This window comes from Ranitomeya variabilis, chromosome 3 (assembly GCF_051348905.1).
Source record: "Ranitomeya variabilis isolate aRanVar5 chromosome 3, aRanVar5.hap1, whole genome shotgun sequence".
In the NCBI taxonomy this organism is placed as follows: Eukaryota; Metazoa; Chordata; class Amphibia; order Anura; family Dendrobatidae; genus Ranitomeya; species Ranitomeya variabilis.
In genome coordinates, this window is record NC_135234.1 from 734,474,880 (window position 1) to 734,484,757 (window position 9,878).

General features: G+C 45.1%; 1 protein-coding gene across 1 annotated transcript in view; it reads right to left on the reverse strand.

The window, feature by feature from the left end:
• MAML2 (mastermind like transcriptional coactivator 2) overlaps positions 1 to 6,226 on the reverse strand; it is a 206,380-nt gene extending 200,154 nt beyond the window's left edge. Inside the window, exons 1-2 of the mRNA XM_077298464.1 lie at positions 5,963 to 6,226; positions 1,459 to 2,017 (exon numbers count right to left, since the gene is read on the reverse strand). Of these exons, the coding sequence (XP_077154579.1) occupies positions 1,459 to 1,884 (426 nt within the window). The 5' untranslated portion in view covers positions 1,885 to 2,017; positions 5,963 to 6,226. The remainder of the gene's footprint in view (positions 1 to 1,458; positions 2,018 to 5,962) is intronic.
• Between the last annotated feature and the right edge of the window lie 3,652 nt (positions 6,227 to 9,878).

Sequence of the window (9,878 nt, forward strand, 5' to 3'; positions counted from 1 at the left end):
AAATGGATAATGAACCTCTGGTATAAAACACCCTACATGGAGAAAAGCATTGGGAATCCGGTCTTAATCATTGAATGTCCTTCATATCAGGTTATATACTCCTCACCCCTGGTGTATAACCATTGGCTCCTCACCCTGTGTATAACCTTCGGCCCCTCACCTTTGGTGTATAACCTTCGGCCCCTCACCCCTGGTGTATAACCATTGGCCCCTCACCTCTAGTCTATAACCATTGGCCCCTCACCACTGGTCTATAACCATCGGCCCCTCACCCTTGGTGTAGAACCTTCAGCCCTTCATCCCTGGTTTATAACCATTGGCCCCTCACCCCTGGTGTATAACCATTGGCCCCTCACCCCTGGAGTATAACCTTCGGCCCTTCACCCTTGGTGTATAACATCCAACCCCTTTACCAGAAAACACTGCATTGCATATAAGTCTCCATACACCAGCTTGGTGCACTCCTTATAGGAGTATTTTAAAATTATTAAATTGCTGCTGTTAGAAAGCATAAAAATAAGTAAGTTTGCAACTAACTTGATTTTTCTATCTGCGCTCATTCTCTTGCTACGACAGCTGTTATCTTACATGGTGTACAGCTAGTTTCCATGAAGCTCAGCTATCGGGGCCTGCCTAGAAACTGTCCGAGAATGAGCAGTAGTTACTTTCCAAGAAAGGGGTTAACTCCTGACATACCAGCCACCTCATCCAGCCCATTAATTTGTAGTTCAAATACATTGTTATCTCCATGTGAAAATACACAGATAATACTGTAAATTCAGAACAAACCACTGATATATGAATGTGTAACAGCAGACCTTGTGCTGAGCTTTATAGTTTTACTAATATTACAACTCTGCTGTCCATCAAAATTGTCACTGACGGAGGAGACCCCGCCTTAACAGAAACCAGCAAGTAACAAGACTGCAGAGCTGTGAGCTACTCAAGAGACAACTTGAGAATATCTCTTCTAAAAAACACCCCTACCTCTTAAAATCACTCGCATGGCCAACGATTTGCCTATTTTGAACTGATGAGGTGCAAACCCCCCCGAGACAGGTGTCTGCAAATAGAGCTATTTTCCTTTTGGAGAATATTCCGATTTAGGTTTATATCCCAAGTCTTGCTGCAAGGCTTTTTAAAGAGAACCTGTCACCATGATAATACAGTCCAATCTGAAGGCTCCATGAAATAGAGCAGGAGGAGCAGCTGAGGAGATTGCTAGCTGGTTGTGTGAAAATATTCAGTATAACCTGTTTTTTAATCATTTAACTCTCTGCTCTTCCTGTGATTTTTGGTCCAGTGGGTGGTCCTATCAGTGACTGACAATTTTTTTTGTATAAGTGTGCACACAGACATAGCTGTCAGTCACCAGTAGGATCGCCCACGGGCCCACTAATCCCAGAAACAGCAGAGGATTATCGTTTGATAGCATGTAAGACGTGACATGTTACTTACAGCGATTAGAGCCGAGTTCCGTTGGCCCAGTCCATTAGAAGCTTGCTGGCCTCCATTAATGTCACTGCCCTCGTCATTGAGTAGCTGCGGCTGCTGTGGGTGATGGTGCCGGTAGTCCGGGGGTGCAGCACAGGAGCTCTTGCTATGCTTGCTGCTCTTTCTGCTGCCCTGGCCATGCTGGACAAGGGTCAGCAGCTGCAGGGTGTTCTCCCGTTCTCGATCAATACTTTCCGCCCTGCTGCGTTCATAGCGACCCTCGCAGTTAATCTGATGTTGGCGGCAAACTGCTATCCGAGCTCGGAGCCGCTCCACTATGGCGTTGTGAAGCCGGGGAGCCACCGTTCCTCCTCCGAGCAGACCCACATTAGATACTCCTCCAATGGTCAGGGTCCCCGCCGGGGCCTGAGGGGGGGCTGTCTCCCCCATTATTCTGGAGGCGCAATTTCCTAAATTCAGTTATAGGCAATGTTGTCTCCTTACAGCAACATAAAAGGAGGAGAAGACACCAAGGGAAGGTCCAGGAACCGGCACCGCGGATTTATCCCAAAGGGATGAGATCCTAAAGGGGAAAACAGACACAGTCCATCACACGAGAGGAAAAACAGCCACGTGAGCAGGACACGGACACTAAACCCCAACGTTCTCTGATCCTACCCAGATCTTATATCTGGGTCTGGGGAACCTGGGTGACAACCAAAACGGTGAACAGTAAGATCACCACTGCGACACTACCAGGGTGTGCGCTACTATACTGTGGTGTGCGAAGATCACGGCGACATTATCCTACAATGGTGACTGACGTTACTGTAATACCACTGCGTGCATCAACTCTATACACCACTGCGTGCATCATCTCTATACACCACTGCGTGCATCATCTCCATACACCACTGTGTACATCATCTATATACACCACTGCGTGCATCATCTCTATACACCACTGCGTGCATCAACTCTATACACCACTGCGTGCATCAACTCTATACACCACTGCGTGCATCATCTATATACACCACTGCGTGCATCATCTCTATACACCACTGCGTGCATCATCTATATACACCACTGCGTGCATCATCTATATACACCACTGCGTGCATCACCTCTATACACCACTGCGTGCATCATCTATATACACCACTGCGTGCATCACCTCTATACACCACTGCGTGCATCATCTATATACACCACTGCGTGCATCATCTCTATACACCACTGCGTGCATCATCTATATACACCACTGCGTGCATCACCTCTATACACCACTGCGTGCATCATCTATATACACCACTGCGTGCATCATCTCTATACACCACTGCGTGCATCATCTATATACACCACTGCGTGCATCACCTCTATACACCACTGCGTGCATCATCTATATACACCACTGCGTGCATCACCTCTATACACCACTGCGTGCATCATCTATATACACCACTGCGTGCATCATCTCTACACACCGCTGCGTGCATCATCTCTGCATCACTGTGTATTATCCCTGTACTGTGACATCACTGTGTGCATTATCCCTGTACCGTGACATCACTGTGTGCATTATCCCTGTACCGTGACATCTCTGTGTATTATCCCTGTACTGGGACATCACTGGGTGTATTATTCCTGTACTGTGACATCACTGTGTGTATTATCCCTGTACTGTGACATCACTGGGTGTATTATCCCTGTACTGTGACATCACTGTGTGTATTATCCCTGTACTGTGACATCACTGTGTGTATTATCCCTGTACTGTGACATCACTGGGTGTATTATTCCTGTACTGTGACATCACTGTGTGTATTATCCCTGTACTGTGACATCACTGTGTGCATTATCCCTGTACTGTGACATCACTGTGTGTATTATCCCTGTACTGTGACATCACTGTGTGCATTACCCTGTACTGTGACATCACTGTGTGTATTATCTCTGTACTGTGACATCACTGTGTGTATTACCCCTGTACTGTGACATCACTGTCTGTATTATCCCTTTACTGTGACATCACTGTGTGTATTATCCCTGTACTGTGACATCACTGTGTATATTATCTCTGTACTGTGACATCACTGTGTGTATTATCCCTGTACTGTGACATCACTGTGTGTATTATCCCTGTACCGTGACATCACTGTATTATCCCTTTACTGTGACATCACTGTGTGTATCATCCCTGTACTGTTACATCACTGTGTGTATTATCCCTGTACTGTGACATCACTGTGCGTATTATCCCTGTACTGTGACATCACTGTGTATTATCCCTGTACTGTGACATCACTGTGTGTATTATCTCTGTACTGTGACATCACTGTGTGTATTATCCCTGTACTGTGACATCACTGTGTGTATTATCCCTGTACTGTGACATCACTGTGTGTATTATTCCTGTACTGTGACATCACTGTGTGTATTATCCCTGTACTGTGACATCACTGTGTGTATTATCCCTGTACTGTGACATCACTGTGTGTATTATCCCTGTACTGTGACATCACTGTGTGTATTATCCCTGTACCGTGACATCACTGTGTGTATCATCCCTGTACTGTTACATCACTGTGTGTATTATCCCTGTACTGTGACATCACTGTGTGTATTATCCCTGTACCGTGACATCACTGTATTATCCCTGTACTGTGACATCACTGTGTGTATTATCACTGTACTGTGACATCACTGTGTGTATTATCCCTGTACTGTGGCATCACTGTATTATCCCTGTACTGTGACATCACTGTGTGTATCATCCCTGTACTGTGACATCACTGTGTGTATTATCCCTGTACTGTGACATCACTGTGTGTATTATCCCTGTACTGTGACATCACTGTGTATTATCCCTGTACCGTGACATCACTGTGTGTATCATCCCTGTACTGTTACATCACTGTGTGTATTATCCCTGTACTGTGACATCACTGTGTGTATTATCCCTGTACCGTGACATCACTGTATCATCCCTGTACTGTTACATCACTGTGTGTATTATCCCTGTACTGTGACATCACTGTGTGTATTATCCCTGTACTGTGGCATCACTGTATTATCCCTGTACTGTGACATCACTGTGTGTATCATCCCTGTACTGTGACATCACTGTGTGTATTATCCCTGTACTGTGACATCACTGTGTGTATTATCCCTGTACCGTGACATCACTGTGTGTATCATCCCTGTACCGTGACATCACTGTGTGTATTATCCCTGTACCGTGACATCACTGTGTGTATTATCCCTGTACCGTGACATCACTGTGTGTATTATCCCTGTACTGTGACATCACGGTGTGTATCATCCCTGTACTGTGACATCACTGTGTGTATTATCCCTGTACTGTGACATCACTGTGTGTATCATCCCTGTACTGTGACATCACTGTGTGTATTATCCCTGTACTGTGACATCACTGTGTGTATTATCCCTGTACTGTGACATCACGGTGTGTATCATCCCTGTACTGTGACATCACTGTGTGTATTATCCCTGTACTGTGACATCACTGTGTGTATCATCCCTGTACTGTGACATCACTGTGTGTATTATCCCTGTACCGTGGCATCACTGTGTGTATTATCCCTGTACCGTGACATCACTGTGTGCATTACCGTATATCTGTATACGGTGACATCACAATGATACATTCTGCTCTGTGGCCCTCAGGCATCATTCAGATTATTGTGAATTCTTAACCCTTCTGATTTGTAACTTGGGACCCTGTAAGATCTGGGTGACTGTGAGCTGGAATAGCAGAACGTTGGTTGTCAGACTGCTTTTCTTAAAGGGGTTGTCAACCGTTGGAAAACTTTTTCTTGCTCCAGTCAAAAAAAGGGGACCAGGGCAAAAATGGGGCACTGCACAAAACCAGGAGAGGGCAAGTAAAGCATTTTTTTTACACTGAATTGCGCATATAGGGAAAAGTTTACTTATAGAAGACAACCCCTTTAAATCCTGCATGACAAAAATCCGCTGTGTGTTACAGGAGCAGCAAAGTGGATGCCATTTCACCAAATCTCATTCCCATTAAAAAATGTAGAAAATCTGCAGCAGAAATTGACCCGCGGTGCGGATTGTGAATCCGGATTTTCACCGTTGATTTAACCCTTCGCCACACGTGAACGTCGTCCACTGCGATATCCGCAGGGAGATAATCTGTGTGTGCCCCAAGACAGCCATAATGATCGTCACCCAGCTTTCCCAGGAGCAGATAGGGGGGTCTACTCACACCTAGCAGTCGTATAGAAACCGGGTTCCTCAGGCCATGCTGAGATTTGTAGTTCTACAAATACTGAGAAGCCGAGACATCTTTGTAATAAAAAAGACCTATAGATGTAGCAGGGCCGAACTGATCGAGATGTAGCAGAGCCGAGTTTGTCACTTGACACAACTGATGATATTCCTCAATGTTTTTACATGGGACTGCAGGTCAGATCTGCGCTAAAAAGTGAACTGATGACTGAGCTCTGCTACATGTGTGCCCGTCCCCAGCAGCCTTACTTACCTCAGGAGACTCCAGCCTGCACCCTGCGATGGGAGGAAACCTGCATTCTTCAGGGAGAGACTTTCCCAGGCTCTTGTTCTTCACAATCTTCTCTTCTCCCAACTTTCTCCAAGTTCCAGGCAAAGCTTTCCAGCTCTGCTATGTGTGCACAGTGACCTCCCATAGGCACCAGCATGAACCTGGGACTGGAGCTTGTGATTTAGTCACTTTTCTGGCTGCTCGTTGTCAGCCCCGTCCGCTCACACTCACGGTGCCCTGCACTTTCCCCAGTACAGAGGCTTTCATTGTGTGCGAGACTGGGAAGCTTGCTCTGGACACACATTCTCTATGGCGGCATCTAGCGGACAAACTTTGGAATTGCAACTTCTGCGAGAAGGAATTGAAATCAGTAATGCACAAGATCGCCATCTGGTGGATATTAGTGAGAATGCAGTCTGAAGTCAATAGACTTAGCAAAATATATTTTTTTTATTATTATTATTTATTATTAATATTATTATAGCTCATTTATTCTATGGAGCTTTACATGTGAAAAGGGGTATACATACTAAAAACAAGTACATAATATTATTCTCACATGCATGCTTATTAATATATGCAAAAATAATGATATTAATAAATGTAATATAAACAATGTTGCTTTGATAATTAAATCCATTTAAGGATAAAGGTGTACATTCCATCATAGGAAATGTATTGAAATATATTCCTCTTTAAAACTTTGGGGACCAGAATAATATCTTTTTTTTCCTCATCATTTCTACCGTCAACTTTTTTTTTTGGTGGTGGTGGGGGGCAATATAGGTGTATGGGGCCTGGGTTTTTTTTATTTTTTGTTCCTGGATGTGTTTATCTCCTTTCAACTGGTTATTTTTGATGTTGCGTTTTCGCTTTTTTCCTCCACTTCTTCCAAGAGTCATAACTTTTTTCATTTTCCGTCGACACATAACCGGGCTTGAGTTGTGTTTTTTTTCGCAAGACAAGTCGTAGTTCGGAAGGACACTGTTTGTTTTGTTATATAATGTACAGGAAAATGGGGGAAAAATCCTAATTAGTTTTAATAAGCCTAAATTTCACCAAGGTTTTGTTTTCATGGCATTCATTGTGCTGTTAGGGTACGTGTCCACGTTCAGGAAACGCAGCGTCCAGATGGTACAGCATAGTGGAGGGGATTTTATGAAATCCTGTCTCCACTATGAGTGGTAACACGCACCCGGCGGCCCTGCGACTCCGGACATGCTGCACGTCTTTTAAGATCGCAGCATGTCCGTGCTACCTGCGGCGACGCTGCGCCGCCACAAGGTATATCACAGGACGCTATGCGAGGGGTGCGATGATCCCGGATGTGTGCAATGAACACATCCGGCATCATCGCGTCCCAGAAGGGGGCGGGGCTTAGGGCGGAGCGGGTTTGCTGCTCCGACGATACCGCCGGCCATCCTGAAGGTGGAAACATACCCTAAAAGTGACCTGGGAACAGGAGTCTACATGGAAAAAAAAAATCTGAAATTTGTAAATAAAACAGTTTGGTTTGTGTCCCCATTTTCTGAAAACTATAACGCTTTATTTATTTATTTATTTTATTTTTTAGGCAATGGAGCTGTATCAGATTGTTCTTTTTGGTGGTGAGCTGTGACATTTTTCATGGTAACATTTATGTGTACATGCAATATTTTAATCACTATTATTTGCATTTTTGAAGAGCAGTATATTGCCCTTTAAATAAGAATTCTAGTGTTTTGATTGGGTTAAATAATTTTAGATTTCATTCATAATTTTCTGAACACTGTGATACCGATTATGCGCTTTTAAAAATATTTTATTAACAGGTAAAATTAGATTTGATTGCGGTAAAAAACCCTAAATAAATAAATTAGAAAAAAAAACTAAAAAAAATTATATATATATATATATATATATATATATATATATATACGTAATTGTCTAAGGGGTACTTCCGTCTGTTTGTCTGTCTGTCACGGAAATCCAAAGTCGCTGATTGGTCGCAGCCAGCCGGCCGCGACCAATCAGCGACGGGCACAGTCTGGCCGCGATATTGCCGCTTCCTACTCCCCAGCAGTCAGTGCCCCCTCCACACTCCCCTCCCAGTCAGCGCTCGCCGCCCACATAGCGTTTTAGCAGTCCGTTAAACCGACTGCGTTACACCGTGGCATAACGCGGTGTAACGCAGTCTGTTAACACTGCTATTAACACTGTGTGACAAACTTTTTACTATTGATGCTGCCTATGCAGCATCAATAGTAAAAAGATATAATGTTAAAACTAATTAAAAAAAATGGGGCTATTCTCACCTTCCTCCGTCCACCGATGAGCGCGAGTGGCGAGGCTGCCGCCAGCTTCCGTTCCCAGAGATGCATTGTGAAATTACCCAGATGACTTAGCGGTCTCGCTATTCATGCAATTTTTTCAATCAGCTTTAACCCCTTAGTGACAGAGCCAATTTTGTACTTGAAGGGAACCTGTCCTCCCCTCCCCCCCCCCCCCACGGGCCTATTAAAGTAAAAGAACCACCTTTAGCAGCACTAAGGCTGCATTCTGTGAAGGTGGCTCTTTTGCTTAGTATCCCTAGGAACACTGAAATAATGAGTTTTATAAATTTCCTGCCATACCTCTATTCAGTCAGGGAGGTATGTTTTTTTCCTGACTCAACCGCCTCGCAGCCGTCCCTCATCCCTCTCTGGCCTCCGGGCGCCGCCTCCTCTCTTTCTCGTGACATCCCTGGCGCTTGCGCTCTGCAATCAGTTCTCGGGCATGCGCCATGCTCGCTGCCCGGGAACTTATATTTGGTGATGTAAGGATATCACGCCTGCGTGTAGCGGAGGCCCCAGATCCTACCCCGCAGTGTTATGATGTATTTGGAATTCTGGCGCTTGCGCAGTGGATTGAAGATAGTGCCAATGTCTCACGAGATTTGTGAAGTCTCGCGGGACTTCGGCACTTCTATCTTGGTACTTCTGTCTTGGTAGACAACCACACTTTGTCTCCTACCAGAAACTTACGTCCTACAGATCATCGCTTATCAGCAAAATGTTTGTCTGCCCTGAGCCACCCCAGTGTCCTTCTGAACCTCCCTCCAAACCTTCCCCAACCGTTGCACCGCCAAATCAGCCCCTGGACACCCCGAATCCAGCCTGGAAAATTCACCAAAATGGGGGTGAAAACCAAAATTTCAGAAAAAAGGAGAAGAACCAGTGGACTGATTAACCCGATTATTGAATGCGAACTCAGGCACGGGCAACGAAGAACACCAATCATCCTGCTGAGACATGGCAAGACACCGTAAAATCTGTTCCAGAGACTGATTGGTCCTCTCCGTCTGACTGTTGGTCTCGGGATGGTAGGCCGAGGAAAAAGTCAAGCTAATACCCAGTCTCTTACAAAACTCCCTCCAAAACTTAGACATGAATTGCACCCCTCTGTCAGACCCCACATTCAAAGGCACACCATGCAACCGTACAATGTGCTCAATAAATAATTTAGATAGTGTTTCAGCATTAGGCAGTCCTGCCAAGGGAACAAAGTGCGCTTGTTTGCTAAACCTGTCACCCACTATCCAGAAAACTGTCTTGCCATTGGAAAGAGGGAGATCAGTAATAAAATCCATGGACAAATGAGTCCAGGGTCTATCCAGAATTGGCAATGGCTCTAATTCCCCGGCTGGCCGGTTTTGGGAGACTTTAGCACGAGCACTAGTATCTCAAGCAGACACAAACATGGCGATATTAGAAGACATGGAGGGCCACTAAAACAGTCTAGAAACAGCTCTACGGGTGGCCGACATTCCAGGGTGCCCACTGAGAGTAGAGTCGTGGAACTCCCGGAGCACCGTCAACCGATACTAAACTGGGACCAAAAGCTTGTTATCAGGCAATGACGGAGGAGCAAGAGACTGAGC